The sequence below is a fragment of the Ctenocephalides felis genome, unplaced genomic scaffold (assembly GCF_003426905.1).
Source record: "Ctenocephalides felis isolate EL2017-DRISC unplaced genomic scaffold, ASM342690v1 CF-g0.4_SCAFFOLD_01170, whole genome shotgun sequence".
In the NCBI taxonomy this organism is placed as follows: Eukaryota; Metazoa; Arthropoda; class Insecta; order Siphonaptera; family Pulicidae; genus Ctenocephalides; species Ctenocephalides felis.
This window is the reverse complement of record NW_020537324.1, coordinates 44,218,356-44,235,949: the sequence shown is the minus strand read 5'-3', so window position 1 is coordinate 44,235,949 and position 17,594 is coordinate 44,218,356. Positions and strand designations below refer to the sequence as shown.

General features: G+C 28.2%; 1 protein-coding gene across 1 annotated transcript; it reads left to right on the top strand.

Annotated features, from left to right (window-relative positions):
- The first annotated feature begins 137 nt into the window (after positions 1-137).
- Positions 138-17,144, top strand: LOC113367284 (insulin-like peptide receptor). Its single transcript, XM_026608903.1, has 12 exons — positions 138-157; positions 270-968; positions 1,033-1,460; positions 1,717-1,855; positions 4,833-5,005; positions 10,241-10,436; positions 11,623-11,736; positions 11,944-12,091; positions 12,168-12,367; positions 13,914-14,094; positions 16,060-16,229; positions 16,981-17,144. Exons 2-12 carry the CDS (start codon positions 422-424, stop codon positions 17,142-17,144), a joined length of 2,460 nt encoding a protein of 819 aa, XP_026464688.1. The 5' UTR covers positions 138-157; positions 270-421.
- The last annotated feature ends 450 nt before the right edge of the window (positions 17,145-17,594 follow it).

Sequence of the window (17,594 nt, the reverse complement as noted above, 5' to 3'; positions counted from 1 at the left end):
CTAACTTCACTTTAGTTTGTTTCGTAAATTACGATATTTATGCGTAGTTGTGCATAAAATTGTTTGTCATATGCTAATTAATACTGTAGATATATTCATTTAGTCATTTAATCATAATAGTAAAACGCATGTTTCGTTGTTTTGTGAGAATTAGAATGTAAGCTATGTTTAATAATTGTTTTACTTGAGATTGACAATTCACATAACCTACAAATTGTGTATTAAACTAAACTTTTATTTAGAGTTCAATAAGTTTTATTTTGTTTTAGACTTAGATGGTGCTATCAATTATAAACACAAGGATGGAAAAGGACAAATATAACTATAGATCGGATGCATTTCTTGACACGATTTAGAAGAAATTGTAAATACACAGTGCAAGTGTCTAAAGATGTGAAAAACAGGAAATTAAATATTCAAAATGTTAGATTGTTACGACATTATGTGTTGTTCTAGCTATGATAAGGATTCAATATGTCAGTGGATCGCTTGCAACAATATAGTATGTGTTCGAAAAAATTTAACTTGCATAACTCGAGAAAGTAATTCTCATTATGCAACTAGTAGTAAATTGCCAAATATTAATTTTAGTTTTAATAATAGTAAAAGGTTAGAAGTTGGTGAATCTTGTAATAAGAAAAATCACAAATCTTTCAATGGTTCTAGTAAAATCAGTGCAATAAAATATAAATTGTGTAATACGACATTAAACAAATTTGAGTATGAAGAATGTCATTTATTAAGGAGATGCTGTAATTTAAAATCCTCCAGTGTTTGTACAAGTTCTGTGTGTGATAAAGTATCTCGGACCCGACAAGCTAATTCAGTATGTTTTCATCAAAGGCCATGGGGTCAAAATAATAGTAGATTTTATTTTTTTATTTTTTTACTTTTTATTATGTTTATGAGAGTCACAGCAAATGAACTTTCTGTGGAGACTGATGTAGCCTTTAAAAATAAAAGTGATGGTGAGTTTCAGTGTTAAATTCAATGCAAGCCTTTGTGTAATTAATGTTTTGTTAAATATTTCAGTTTGTCGAGATAATTATGACATACGAAATGATCCAAAGCAATTTATGAGGCTGCGTGGGTGTCGAATTATTGAAGGATATTTACAAATATTACTATTTGATAATTACAATGAATCAAGTTACGATGGGATATCATTTCCTGAATTACGTGAAATCAATGATTACCTTATGTTTTACCGAGTTTTTGGTCTCAGAACGCTTTCTAAACTTTTTCCAAATTTAGCAGTGATAGGTGGAAAACAGAGATTTCAAAATTATGCTTTAATAATTTATGAAATGCAAGATATGCAGGAAATTGGACTTATATCACTAACTGATATTTTGGACGGTGCTGTCAGAATAGAGAAGAATCCACAATTATGTTATGCATCAACAATTGACTGGACATTAATAGCCAAGAAAGCTAAAAGAGATGAGCATATGATACTGGTATATATTTACAGTTTTTGGTATTATATTTTTAGGAATTTCTTATTGTTATATACATTTGGACCAGAGTAAGAACAATTGCTGCTAGAAATATATAAGTTGGAACCATAAGAACATTTATTGAAACTCATTTATTGAATCAAAAGAAACTTTTTTAATGTAATAGTATTTTTTAAAAGGACATAATTTAATGCTATGAAAACTCTCTTTGTATTATTAGTATTTATTTATATAATGAATAAATGAAAACTTGCAGGATAATAAAAATCCAAATGAATGCCCAAGTTGTCCAGGAGATGATACTGATCTATCTCATGGGCTTCAATGTCCAGAATCTAGTTATGAACACAAATCTTCACGAAGATTATGTTGGAATCAAAATCATTGTCAAAAAGGTAAGTCTTCTATTCAAATCATTGCAAATTATTTACATGTGCAAGTTTTTATTCATTCATTGCAGTTGTATATTGAATTTATGTGATATTGCAATAAATTACTAAAAAAAATGTAATATGGAATTATAAATGTTAAGTTCTATTCTTTATTTTGACAATGGCTTATCTAACAATGGTACAGTAGAAACTCGGTTAACTGGACTAATTGTTGTCGATAGGCATTCGGATAATCGAAAGTAGGGAATAAGTTTAATTTAGTTAAAAATGTTTGGTAATTGTAATTTGACATAAGCAAATTTTCCTCTTCATTGCTGCTATATCACGAATTGGTCCTATAAATTGGTTGCTGTTGGTTATCCGGATAATCGCAAATCCATATAACTGAGGTTCGGATAAATGATTTTCTACTGTATCATAAAAGTTTTGGCATTTTAACTTATATATATATATATATATATATATATATATATATATATATTATATTCACACTGCATATAAATATTACCTGAGACAATTATTATCTATATATATATATATATATATATATATATATATATATATATATATATATATATATATATATATGATTATGACATCAGAAGTATTGATACACTCGATTTCGTGTTCCTGAAAACAGTAGCAACACAAATCTTTTGTGATTATATTTTCATCATGGTAATACAAAACATTTTTAGTGAAAAGTTACACAAAATGATCTAATTTCTTCATATAACACCATAACAAATTAAATATTTGTTTGTTTCTAATGTCACAAAATAAATTTATAATGTGCTATTTCACAAATTCACTTTAAATATTTCTTTTAAAAATATAAATTTTAGATTTTTTATTAAGAATATTTGTTCTTTGTTCCAATTCAGCAAAGCTAAATATCATTTTCAAGATATGTTGATATTGCAGTGATTTGTGTTACGATAATAACATAATAAGTGAAATAGTATTTAAATTAGAAAGAAATCAATATTTTAATATGCTCAAAGATTTATAAGATATTATTATCGTGGAAAATAAAATATTCTATCTAGCTATAGTTTTATGAAATTACTTAATAATAAATAGGATCAAGTTTTAATCAACAGACTAAGCACTGCTATTGTTCAGTAAATTTTTGCTCTTTATGTTTCATTCTATCATGTTTATTTATAAATAAATAACAAATTATTTTATTAGATCAGGGGGCGCGTTGCAAACCAGATTGGAAACCACTAAAAATTGAGTTTATATAAAATAACCTCAATTACAGTAATTTTTAATTATTCCTTGAATTTACTGTAACTAACATACTTCTAAAATGTTTAATTTTATTAAAACATTATTTGCATCTTCCTATTGTAAATTATTAATTATCAAAACTGATAGTAAATAACGTCAAAACTAGTGATGTGCCGACTCGAAAATTTCCTGATTCGAGTGATTCGAATCAGAAAAAAACCTGATTCGAATCATGATTCGAATCAATTCGAATCAAGTTCATATATGAACAATTATAATTTAAGAGAAGAAATAATATCATTTTAATAATTTTATAAGTGAAATAATTAATTTAGTAAGCAATTAATTCCAAAAAGTGCAGAGATGAATACATTTATACTATATATATAATAATAAACTAGCTACAAATATAACTAATCTTTCAAGTAAATTTACAGTAAAATATAACCAAACACTTCTCTATCACTAAAGCATATAAAACAATATTCTTAATCTTACGTTGAACGAATGCATGTGTATATTATTGATTGTTTAGATCTAATCTAAACAGGGAGCTGAATCTAACGTCTTACGAATGACTTAAAATTCAATCCACTACTGTAAAGATTGATATTATTTCATTTGTGTGAATTTGCCATTACTTGCATAATTAAAATATAATAATTTTGTATGTGTATAAAACTTGTTGTGTAGTTTATTTTGATAATAATTAAAATCTAAATCGCGTATTTATTATCTAAATGAGTTTTTGATATTTCATGAACAAATTTGCTCTCAGCGCTTAGTCAAAAATAAACAAACACTCAAGACCCCCATACGCACTGCATCTCCATAAGTCGATACGCTAAACACGGACACATGTTTCGAACTCAAGTCGGTATGATTCAGTTTGAGTTATATGAACTCGGATAAATTCATACCGACTTGAAGTCGGGATAAGTCGGTTTGAGTCATAGGAACTCGAATCAATTCATAACGACTTGAAGTCGGGATAAGTCGGTTTGAGTCATAGGAACTCGAATCAATTCATAACGACTTGAAGTCGGGATAAGTCGGTTTGAGTCATAGGAACTCGAATCAATTCATAACGACTTGAAGTCGGGATAAGTCGGTTTGAGTCATAGGAACTCGGATGAATTCATATCGACTTGAATGCGGTTGAAGTCATATAAATTGGAGTCGGGTGATACATTTAAGCGTATTAAAGGCGGGTGACTCGCATGATTTAATTCAAGATTTATTTTTTATATTTATTATTATTATTTTTTATATTTATTATTATTATTATTTATATTATTATTATATTGAATTAAATTAAAACATTTTTTTATATTTATGAAAATTTGTGTTCACACATGTTTTATCACAATAAATATTTCGCGGCTTGATACGAGTTGATTCGAATCAAGTAAAATCTGATTCGAATCAAGTCGTTAAAGGCTTGATTCGAATGATTCGAATCACTTGATTCGACTTGGCACATCACTAGTCAAAACCTTCAAAAATCGGGTATAGATAGACGCACAAATTACTACTAAAAATCTCATAAACAAAGTAACTCTAATATTATAAATACAATTTAACCCAATCTTAATAAATTGTCGAAAGAAAGAAATGAAGATTATCTTATTGTTATTATTAGTATTATCTTGATATATTTTTATTATATATCTATATTATATACAACATCTTGCCTTAATATTCTATATGTGAGCATTTTATTAATTCAATATAATTTTTGTAGTGTGTCCTGCTATGTGTAATGGCACATGTGACAATAACAATAATTGCTGTGATGAGAAATGCATAGCTGGATGTCCTGGAGACAGTAAAAACTGTATTGCGTGCAAGCATTATAGGCTAGGGCACACAAAAGATTTTCAATGTGTTGAAACATGCCCTGCCAATACACTAGTGGTGAGTATGTCAAGATGAATATTGTTGTAATTAGCACTGCTATGCAGTTAAATTACAAATTTCGCGACGGAATACATTTATATACATATATATGTATATATATATATATATACTAGCTGACCCGGCAAACGCTGTTTTGCCATCAAAAATATTTTGCCGCATTGCAGAAGTTTTTATAATATACATGATATATTAATGATAATGTTATATTTTTATTACACAAATTTCTTTACATTTTGATATTTAATTCGAACGCATCATAGTGCTTTGTTTATTATAATTTTATTTATGTCAAATAGTGAAATATTTTTAATCAATGAATAAATTAGATTTTAGTCTGAATCATCTAGTACCATTATCTAAATATATAATTTTTATATAAATATCAGATTTTTTACTTTTGCATTTAATTGAAAAATATTGAATGTCAATTTCATATATCCAATATGCACTAAATTTTTAAATGCCAAAATATTTCCTTTTTGGTTCGAAATTTAATATAATATGATATAATTTATATTTATAATTTGATTGCCAACATTGCCTATAACATAACTTGGAATAATTAATTTATTTGTATCTTATTGAAGTCGTTAAAAATTCTTTTTTTTTTGAACTGTCAGAATTTTGTTTATGATTAATGTTAAATTCAATATGTCGCTTTTTTATTGTGATCTATAATGTTTTAATCACTTATCATATAAATTTTCGACTGCAAATTGATATTCATACTATCCCTGAAACTAACATGGATAAAGTTCTGAGAAATCCGAGTCCAAATCTATAAAATGTTTGATTTTTGGCACTTTTATTAATTTTTTATCAATTTTCGTACTGTAAAATAATGGATGATTATTTATCAAAATTATAATATTTAGACTACAATTTTAGATGTATACTTTTTATTTTGGCATTGAATTATTTTCATTGAAATCAAGTGAAACATAAATATATTTATTCGATATTTATATAAAATATATAATTAAAATATGCATTAAAATCATATGTCATTTTATAAATAGTATTTATTACTTTGGTGCTTGATATGGGTATGAATTTGTAATAAAATATATTCTTTCTGACAAATAGTTAAAAACTTATTATAATTTTCAAAATTATTTGACATTTCTTACTTCAAAAATTAATTCACTCGCATCATAGCGTTTTGTTTATTATACTTTTGTCATGTCAAATACGTCAATATTTATTTTTTATAAATTAATAATTATTTTAAGTCATCAATGAATATATTATATGATTGTTAAATTCATAAAAAAGTGCAAATTCAACACAGGAATATTGTGGAAATAAATATTTTTTTACGTAAAGATCTGATTTTTGACGTTTGCATTTCATTTCAAATTAATTATAACTGTCAAAATATTTTCTTTTGGATCGAAATTTAATATAATATGATATAATATTTAGTTTGTCTAGTTTGTTTTTGTCAGATTGCAATGATACCTTCAGATTGTACTATTCCATTTAAGAGGTTACAATTTTCTGTATGATTAACTTTTGCGATGGCAATCAAAATTTATCTCAACTCATATAATAATAATATTTTATTTTGATTACACAAATTTCTTTACACTTCGTTAATTAATTCGAACGCTTGATGCAGGTGTTTTGTTTATTTTAATTTTGTTTGTCATTTTTTTTAAAAATTAATGAATAAATCAGGTTTCAGTCTAAATTAATAAATCAGTATCTTTATCTGAATATACAATTTTTTATATAAATATTTGATTTTTTACATTTTCATTTAATTGAAAAACAGTGAATGTCAATTTCATATATTCAATATGCAGTATATTTGTAAATGTCAAAATATTTCCTTTTTGATCGAAAATTAATATATGATATTTATTTTACAATATTGTGTTGTATCTATAATTTGTTCGGCAATATAACTTGGAATAATTAATTTGTTTCTTATTGAAGTCGTTAAACATTTTTTTTGTGAAATGTCAAATTTTTGTTTATGATTAATTTTAAATTCAATATGTCGCTTTTTTATTGTGATCTCTGATCTATAAGGTTTTGATGAAGTTTTGGTATCCGAAATAATTTGGTAAGCTAATCAAATAAATATAAACTGTAAATCTATTTATATAATTATTTTCATAAATATTGACAAATGACATTTGACGATTTTCATGTCAACATTAATTCAAATTTATAAACATTGACTTTTAATTAGATTTAAAACTATATATTGTGATTTTGAATATAGCATTTCATCTAATTTGGATATAAATGCTGGGTATATCTATATATGTATATGTTTTTGAATTAAATTTTTTGAACTGTCAAATTTTTTTTTCAAAAATCATAAATCTTTTTTTCTCGAGTTTTCCATACATTTTGACATTTGTCATTTTAGTGTTTTGTTTTTTTTTTGGCCATTTTCTGTCAAAATTTTTAGAAATTTATAAAAATTATATATTTATATTTTAAATTTACTTTTCAAAATTTCCTATAACCTAAGTTGGATATATAACCAACATCGTGACACGAGATTTATATATATATATATATATATATATATATATATATATATACAGTGGCGTCGGAAGGTAAAATTTGATGGGCGGGCTCAGATAAATTATGTTAAAATAGTATAAAATGAAAAAGAAAGCTTTATCTGTACAAGAATAAATGCTAGTATGACTCCCTTACCCTTCGTCGTTTATCATTTTTATTATAACTATCTCCCCCCCCCCTTCCGTTTTCACACATTTTTATGTATTTTCTCTCCAAACTTCTGCTTCCACATTTTCCTGTCCCGTGCTTCGGCTTTTAGTTCCCTGTATTTTTTCTTTTCGCGTAAGTCGTCAATCATCTGCATTCTTCTTCTTCCCATTCCTTTCAGTACTTTTTTGCCTTCGACTACGACGTGTAGTAGGTACTCTTATTGCAGCACGGGTTCTTTCAGGATTGTGCTTAGTGGAGTCCTTTCTTCGGCCATTCTTTTCAGGACTTATTAATTTGAAGTGATTGTTGAATAACAACAGATTGATTTTGATCAATACTATTTATTATTATTTAATACAATTTGTGTATTGATTTGTCCTTGTTGGCCGCTGATGGATGAAGAAGCCTTTTGCTTCGATGGCCGTTTCTTTTATACAGGACGGAGGCGGCCATCTTGATGCGCGCGCATCACGCAGGGCAATCACGAGGTACGGCAGGGTCTTACTAATTGCAGGGCAGCACTTGGGTTCCATTTCCATTCGCTTCTCCAGCACCACATTTCAAAACTCTTCAAGTAGTTCTTGTCGGCCTTTCTTAGAAGCCGTGTTTCTGATTCGTACAGATGCTCCAGACATAGCTATGCTCCAGACATAGCACTTTGTCAGGCTTGGCTTTTGCGATCCTTGTCCTGATTTCTCTCGTGCAATATTCGTCTCATGGTCAGGATACTTTTCAAGTATTTGAAATAATCCACATCTTCCAATTCTCGATTTTCATCCTCAGGGGCTCATCTCTTTTTGTGATTCTCATCACTTTCGATTTGTCGACGTTGATTTCCATTCCGTATCTTCTTCGACGATTCCGCTCGTCATGTTTTGTAGCTCGGTTTGGTTTTTCGATATTACCACTAGATCATCTGCTTACTTTGAATCAGCCTGCGATCTCTCCAATCGACGTTATTAGATTTTAAAATTTCCTTTATCTGACTCCGTCAAAAGCTTTCTGCCATTCTATAAAACATCATTAACGTCGAGACATTTGTCTGACAATATTCCAATAGCATCGCTGATGCATCTTATTTTTCTTAAACTAAATTGGTCTTTGCTCAGTCGTATCGTAAGGATTTGGCGAATACCTTTCCAGGTGTGCGAAGTCTGCCTGATCGTCCTGCGGTCGCTGCACTTGTTCGTTTTGGTCCTTTTCTAAAGATCTATCATCGTGACATCCAGAAAGTCCTTTCGGTATATTCGCCCGTTTGGTATATTTGGTTCAACAGTTTGGTCAGTTTCCTTAATCCGTTGTTTCCCAGCTCTTTCAGCAGGCCTGCCAGTATTATGCTTATTGTGTCGTCATTTCCCGTTGCTTTCTTCTCATATCATTTATTCGTTTGATCGTTTTGATCCTTTGTCGTTTTCGTCCACCTCTTGTTCTTCGATCTCAATATTGATCAGGACGATTTTTTCTATTGTACAATTTTTTAATGTAAATATTTGTCTCACATGCTGAGAATTTTCATGTTGTCAGTCAACTTTATTTTCATTATCATCTTCATTTTTGTTTATATGCATGTACAGTTTTTATTTAAGTTTAAACTCGACTAAAAACACGTTTTCTTTTTTTATCTCTGGAGACATATTCAAGCATTTTTGAAATATGAATGTGGTTGAAATAACGAGTTCTAATGAAAATGAGTAACGTTATAAGAAGAATCTAATCTAATCGGGGCTAAGCCCGTCAAAATTCATGGGCTGAAGCCCATCCAGCCCATACGGTTTGGACGCCACTGTATATATATGATTAATTTCTTGGAGGGCGCAGCATCAAGTTAAAAATAAAGTGAAGATTTTTAAAACATCTTTATTTTTCCATACGTTTCGACGTAAAATTCTACGTCATCATCAGTGGTTTTGAAATTCTTAGATTAACACTTATACATTATCACATAACTTGTGAATAATTAATAATTGGAAACAAGCACTAAATGTCAGTGTTTACATTTTTTACAAAAAATAAATATCTATTTTATCGTTGTTTAAACATCAAATTTCGGGTATCATACCAATTTAACAATAAAATCCTGAAACATTTACTGTCCGAACGTAAAGTTAATACAAAGTTTACGAATCACGAACTAGTTGATACGTTTTCTTCCGAACATAGAACGGAAAAATCAAAATTTACATATCAAGAGATGCACCGCACATACTTCGATTATTTTTGGCAAGGTATGGCGAAAATATCAGAAGGTGTTGAAAAGTAATATTTATTTTTAGTATTCAGTATCAAATAATATTTACGTTGAATATTCTTACATACACTATAGTAGATTAATATTTAATATGTGAATTAAATAAATACTTTTTGTTAGTAACTATATATTTTACATAAAACAATAACAATATGTGTAATAAAATGCTATTTCCTTAAAATTTTATTTATATAATGGCATGAAATGACAATCTGCTTCTCCTTCAAACTTTTTCTAATCGTTCTAACATTATATAATGCTAACTCCTTATAAATCTAATTATTTCATAGTTTCAAGAAAGGCGCTGCGTAACTGAACAAGAATGCCGTGAAATGCCTTCACCTAGAGGAGTAACACTACCAGAATCATCTAGTCCCCAGCATTACAAGTCTTTTGAAAAAAGTTGTATTCTTCTCTGCCCCAACAACTATATTCAGACTGAAAAACCTGATGGAAATTTGACTTGTGAACCATGTTCTAAAGAAAGTATGCGATACATCATAATTAATTTTCGCTAGCTCACCTATATATATATATATATATATATATATATATATATATATATATATATATATATATATATTAGGGCGGGGCGATTTAAAGGTCACTTAGGAACATATGATTTTCGGATACTAGGGATCAAAATAAGATACTTTGCTGAAGAAACCATACCTCTGAAATGAATTCTGATGTCCAGTGTGTTGACCCAAAAATAAGGGCTGAATGTTGAAAAACCGTCACAGGGGATGAACCACGGGCATGGGTGAATCTCGGGAATTTTTCAAATTTTAACTCTTATTTTAGGGTGATTGCACGGAACATCAGAATTCATTTTACAGGTATAGTTTCTTCAGCAAAGTATCTTATTTTGATCCCTAGTATCCGAAAATCATGTGTGCCTAAGCGACTTTTTTTGACAAATCAAATCGACCCGCTCTAATATCAATATAATATATTATTTATTGCCAAAGTTTAATAATCGGGCATAGCATAAATAAAAAAACATTTTTTTTTTAAGAATCTATTTTACATCCATACATTTAGGCTATAATCCTAGCTTTTATTTAGTGGAAACTAAAAATAAAATTTAAAAACTAAAGCAACTGAATTGTTAAAAATGATAGAGTAAAAAGTACTTAAATTAGTTAATATTAGAATTAAAACAGAAAATTCAATAAAAAATGATATCAGAATATTGTAATGCGCTACACTATGTAATAAAAACATTAAACTTGCAATTAAACAATAATTCTCAAAATACCAACATAAAAATATCACAAATAGATTATGTGCAATATGTGGCGGTAAACTGGCTGAAGACATGATGGAGAAATGTTTTTTTAAAAAATATTTTTACTAAGATTCTCATGTGTGGATCTAATTGCTAACTACTAACTAATTGCGAATTTTTTTGCACATTTTGAATTTTTTTATTGTTTTGTGAGAAATTTAGAAATACTATCTAAATAAAAGATATTTCCTTCACTTATTGCTAAATTATGTATTTTAACTATATAAGGGAACTTTGGAATTTTAAATTTTTTTGAAAATTTTAAAATGTGTGAAAGTTTCATGTAGCAGTTCAACTGAAGAATATATATATATATATATATATATATATATATATATATATATATATATAATATAATGTTGGTATATTTAATAATTTCAGATGACTGTAGGAGAGAGTGTAATGGTGGTGTTGTGAACAATATTGCTTCAGCACAACAATTGAAATATTGCACACATATACTTCAGAGCCTGGAGATAAAAATTATTGGAGCAAGTAAGTTGATATTCGTTAACAATAATTATACACAAAGAATTAAAATTGAACATTGTATATATAAGTGATTTGTTTTAAATTTAAAACATGATTTAAATAAATTTTAATATGATATGACTAGTATGATATACCATACAAATATTTAGTAAATGCTTCCATCCTTCTTTCCCCTGGAAAATTTAATTTATGGTAATATTTTATTTGCAGTAAATATTGTGAAAGAACTTGAGGAAAATTTGGCAATGATTCAAGAAATAAATGGATATTTGAAAATAGTTAGATCGTATCCATTAGTATCATTAAATTTTTTAAAGAGCCTAAAAAAAATTAGAGGATCTTCTTTAGATAATGGAAGGTAATGTTATTAAAATATTGCACCCTCAGCTTTTTTAGACTATATCTTTTCAATTTCTATTTATTTTCAATTTAAGGTACTCACTTGTGGTTATGGACAATGCAAACTTACAAGATTTATGGGATTGGAAAAAACATGGACCTATAGAGATCGGCAATGGTAGTTTATCATTTCATTTTAATCCCAAGTTATGCAAAGATAAGATTGATGAATTGAGAAATATGAGCAAAACGCCTCTTGAAATCGATCAGAATTCAAACGGAGATAGAGTTCCTTGTAAGTTTTTTTTTAATTCAGATAATATTAGTTTTCATAAATTTTGGGTTTAAGCTAGGCGTCGCTTTCTTTTTTTTAAAAAAATGTCTGTTATTAATGCATTATGTTTTCATTTGATTGAGAATTTTTCAAAATTCAATTTTGTATTGTGTATATTTTTTAATCATTTGGCGACTATGTCGCCAGGGTGAATCTTCCAGCAACCCTAGCGGTGACATATTGTCACTATGTATGTTGTATGCATAACGGAGACAGAGTTCCTTGTAAGTTTTTTTTTCAATTCAGGTAATATTAGTTCTCATAATGGAATACACACTACTGCGAATAGTATTTCTTAGTATTTCTGTCTTATTAGTATATTTTGGTCAAAATTTCGCATTGAGTTGCAGTTAGTGTTAGAAGTATCGAGGCTAAGTATCAATACCGAGTACTGAAAAAGTATGAAGCAAAGTATTAATGCTATTGAAAAGGTATTGTGCTAAAAACTTTTTAAAGATCATATTACTATAAATTCCATTGTTAAATATCAAAATATAAAAAAAAAAATCAAAAATTTCAAAATTCTCAAGCTTTTTAAAAAATGTATTTCTGGTACGGGAAGTTCCAGCTAATTTGCTTTGAGGCTCAATGCCATGCACCACTAGTTTATTAGTCCGATTCTATTCATTCTACTTGATGAGTCCTTATGAAAGCAATGAATATTCTCTTCTGATTTGTTAAGTTTGGCCAATCTCTATCAACACGCATTGTCCTTTTATCTATCTCTCTTTATCTGTTACACTTGTTGCCATAATAATCAATAATACTTGTTATCACATATCTAATATTCTTTTGTTATATTCATATGTCATTTATTTACATGTAAAAGTATTGAAGCATAATTATTTCAAATAATACTGAGCATTTACAATAAATTATTATTTTACCTGAAGAAGTATCGAAATCATATTATTAAACTTAAAACATTAATTAAATAATAATAAAGAACAAACTTAAATCTGAGTCTTTAAATCAATATATAGAATGATTAAAAAAAATTTGCTTGAACAAATGAAACAAAATTTGCTTTTTTTGTGTTCCACACAAATTGAATGTTTTTTATTCATTCAAATTTATTGATTCATGCTCCCGAAATCGTCGACGAAAAGTTACACGAACCTTTTCAAAGTGCACCGTCAATCCGCACATACATACACATACACAAATTTATTCTAATGTAAAATTTCTAAAAACTTTCTTTTTCGATATTTTCTGTGATTGCTGTAACTTACTTTAAGAAAATATTATGACATATTAAATCTTCATTATTAAACTTTCTTCATAAATTTTGATAAATGATTGTAATTCTTTTGCGAACTTTTATTAAAATTTTAGTATAAAAACTAATAACTAGCATTAATACATAAACCCATTTCCTTATCTACGCATAAACCTTTCAGAGCGGACCACTAATATTGATTAACTTTACATAAATTACATCATAATTTATTGTATATATCATAATAAACAAAATTATAAAAAAATAACTGATTGAAATCGATTTTAGGTAACGTAAAACGCTTAAACGTAACTATTGCTGCCATATCTCAGAAGGCTGTTTTAATAAAATGGGAACCATTTCCATATCCAGATCAACGTGTACTTCTAGGCTATGTGGTATCGCGCATGAAGGCTCGGTATCGAAATGTTACAGTATACGATGGTCGCGATGCTTGTGGTGGTGATGGGTAAGTAAATCATACGTACCGTTTGTGATGCAGTTAACTTTTATAAACTGAATTTAATTTGATCGAGTTTTTTTTTGGAAAAAATATAGAATGGCTTTTGAGATTCTTTATCACATATCTAGTATACTAAAGGAATGGATACGATAAAACTGTTTATTTTCTCTCTTTAAAACTATTAAAATCTATTCGCATTTCGATTCGCATTGATTGAGAATAGAATGGAGAGGTACTGATTAATTTTTGCTAGGTTTGAGAGAAAGGACCGTCCAATTTGAATATTTCGTAAAACATTTCATTTGTAATGAAGAACTGATTACATTTTTGAAAAGACAGATCCAGCAGTTTCAGAGATCCAATAAAAAAGTAAAAGGATACCATTTGGCGGTCAAAATGATCATTAGACATACGCTCACCAATTCATCAATATTTTGTACAGATTTTAATAATATGTATGTACAAATTTTGTTTACATTTTGGGTTCCATACCAATATTTATGCGTTAGACTGCTATGTGGCGCTTACGTGCTTCGATATATCGGCTCTGGAACAGCTACGCAACGCGATTGCTTTGAGAAAAAAGTACAAAAAATACAAAAATTGCAGGATATAAAAAAAATCAAGATATAAAAAAACATTGTACAAGTTAATCAATTTTTTTCAAAGTTTCAAAATTTTCTAGAATCTATTTTTTCAATTTTTAGAAAATTTTAAAGTTTTTTTTTGGTTTGACATGCACCACTATTTTCGTTTTAAAATCAAATATATATATATTACCAATTCAGTTCATAATGCGATTTTGATTATGAAATTCATATAGAAGTAGGGATCTTTTAAAAGTTCATATAAGCCATTTTTATCACATATTGGGAGATTTTGATGGATTTGCTTTTTAATATTGTACAGCACATAAAAAGTATTTTGTCAATTTATTACAAAATGAAGCTGGAGAGCTCAAGTGGAAGGGTCTGTCGCAGTTATCGCACTCGATAGAGTTTTCTCTTGACAGCTACGCCAACATCAATCTATTGCAAATCATGCCAAAATCGTTGTCTTTACTCAAAGAAACTGTAGAATTTCATCTTTTGCCTTTTTCACAGCTGATTGTGAAGTATTTTGGCCTTCTTGTAAACTTTTGCTGGTACTTGCAATTTTTGACCATGTGCTGCTTCTACTGCGACCTCTCTGTTTTTAGGGAAATATATTGATGCGTTGACAAGATAATCTGCTAACGTTAATAGCAGCAGAAGCAGCAACACGCTCCGATATTTTATTTTATTATTTTACTTCCTTCAAAGCAATAATCAATTGTTCATAATTCACCACTTTTTTATGAGTTTTTTGTTTTTTAGGAGGTATTATGACTGCAGAGATAAAAATAAGTAAATAAGACATTTGATTAATTAATAAAAATACTTTACTGTGCAAAGAACGGCATTGCGCAAGTGCCCCATGTCTGTCCACAAATAGTGGCCCACTTCTATCTACAAACGCTTTTTTGCATGTGCATCCCACTAAAACACAATGTAAATAATCGGTAAAAATTACTTTGCATTACAAAGATTATATGTCTATATAATATATTGAAAATTACTTGTATTTTTCTCGTGAAAATTCGATGACAAATCACTTAAGAGCGTGCGACGGTAAAAACTTTCTCGGCGAAGTTCTTAGCGCGTTTCTCTGCACAGTGCGAGAGTAGGTTTATAACCTCCAAATGCTTTTTAAAATTGAGCAAGTATCAAAATATGATAAATATGTACGCGGTTTGACATACATGTCACTAGTCTCAAGGTTATTCGGGTGGCCCTCTTTAACCTGTGGCCCATGTCTGTCCACCGCACCCTACTCTGATTACTAAAACTAGTTTGAATAAAACAAATGCTATGCTATTTTGTATATTAGCAAGCCGCTTGAAGCTCTCGATTTATGAACAAACTAAATAAATCTTATAAATAAACTTTTCAGATGGATTGTCGAAGACGTAGCTAATCAGCCTCAAGCAAGTGAATTTCTTCACATATTTACACATCTCGAATCCTACACTCAATATGCTTTCTACGTTAAGACGTACACTATAGCTTCAGCTGTAGAAGGTGGCCAAAGTCCGGTTCTTTATTTTACAACCTTACCCGATCGTAAGTATTTTTTCTTATAATAATCATATACGAAATTTTTCTTCTATATGTTATTTGTCATGATATATAGACGCTTATTGAATGATTTTAGTAAGTGTTATAACTTTAATATTTTTTATTAAATATAAGATTTATAAATAATATTTTTAATTTCTGAATTTATTTATAAATATTTAGCAATTAATATTTATAGATTATGTTCATAATATCTATAACTGACATGCAAGAATTTTATCAGAAGATTGAATAATGAACTAATAAACGTCAATTTAATTTCTTTAACGTGAATTAACGTATTAATTAATTAAAGTTGATTTTGACTACCACGATTATTATATTTTATCAATATCAGAGTTTTATAACAAATTTTTATATTTTTATACACTCTCATTAGACATAATTGTGAGTCAAAGAATTCATAACTTACCAAAGTATTTTGTTACCAAAGTATTGTGTATAAAGTCTACTTGTATATATATTATGTATTAATTTTCAAATTTTATATTGGTAGAAAGTTATGAAATTTTCAGTATTATATGCGTTTATATAAATAAATGAATGTATTTTAATTAAAAAATTGAGTGTTTCATATTCTACTTAACATGGTAATGTTATTTATAAATATTCTTTAGATTTAAACTACATGAATGAACTAAAATATGTGCATGCATATAATAACCACACAAAAAAAATAGCATTTTCTTAAAATTCACTATCAATCTAATATAATATCTTTAAACTTGATTTACAGAGCCAAGCCCACCTCAAAAAATGACGGTACATTCAAACTCAAGTTCTGAAATTGTTGTCAAATGGGAACCTCCAATAACACCGAATGGAAACGTAACTCATTACATTATCGATGTTAAATATCAACCTGATGTCAACGACAGAAATTATTGCAAAGACGGTTAGATTTTTTTCGATATTATATATATATATATATATATATATATATATATTTGTTAAAACAAAAAACTTTTTAACAGGCATCCATCCAGATAATAATAGAAAGAAAACTAAGTTTCTTAAAATAAATTTATGAGTTTAAATTTTTGCAATGTCTTTACGATTCGTAAGTTTTTGAACATTTTGGAATACCTTACAAAAATGAATGCGTGCGTGTGTGGATACAATTTTCGTCTACGTTTTTGGGAGCACGGATCAACCTAAAAGTTCCAGCAATTTTTCCTAAGATTCGATGTAATGCGCCACTAGTTATTTTTATATTTTGGTAACATGTAAAACCAACTTTCTCATGAAAACCTTGAAAGATCAAAATTGAAGAAAATGTGTGATCCGTAATTCCGAATCGATCTTGAAAACTCAAAAACGGTTTGAGAATTATTGGTTGGAAATCGTGCT

Bases quoted from the DNA above. Each gene is read 5' to 3' on its own strand.
- LOC113367284 (XM_026608903.1), top strand. From the start codon at position 422: ATGTTAGATTGTTACGACATTATGTGTTGTTCTAGCTATGATAAGGAT. The intron at 969-1,032 runs GTGAGTTTCAGT...TAAATATTTCAG, and splicing joins CTTTAAAAATAAAAGTGATG to TTTGTCGAGATAATTATGAC. The intron at 16,230-16,980 runs GTAAGTATTTTT...CTTGATTTACAG, and splicing joins TTTTACAACCTTACCCGATC to AGCCAAGCCCACCTCAAAAA.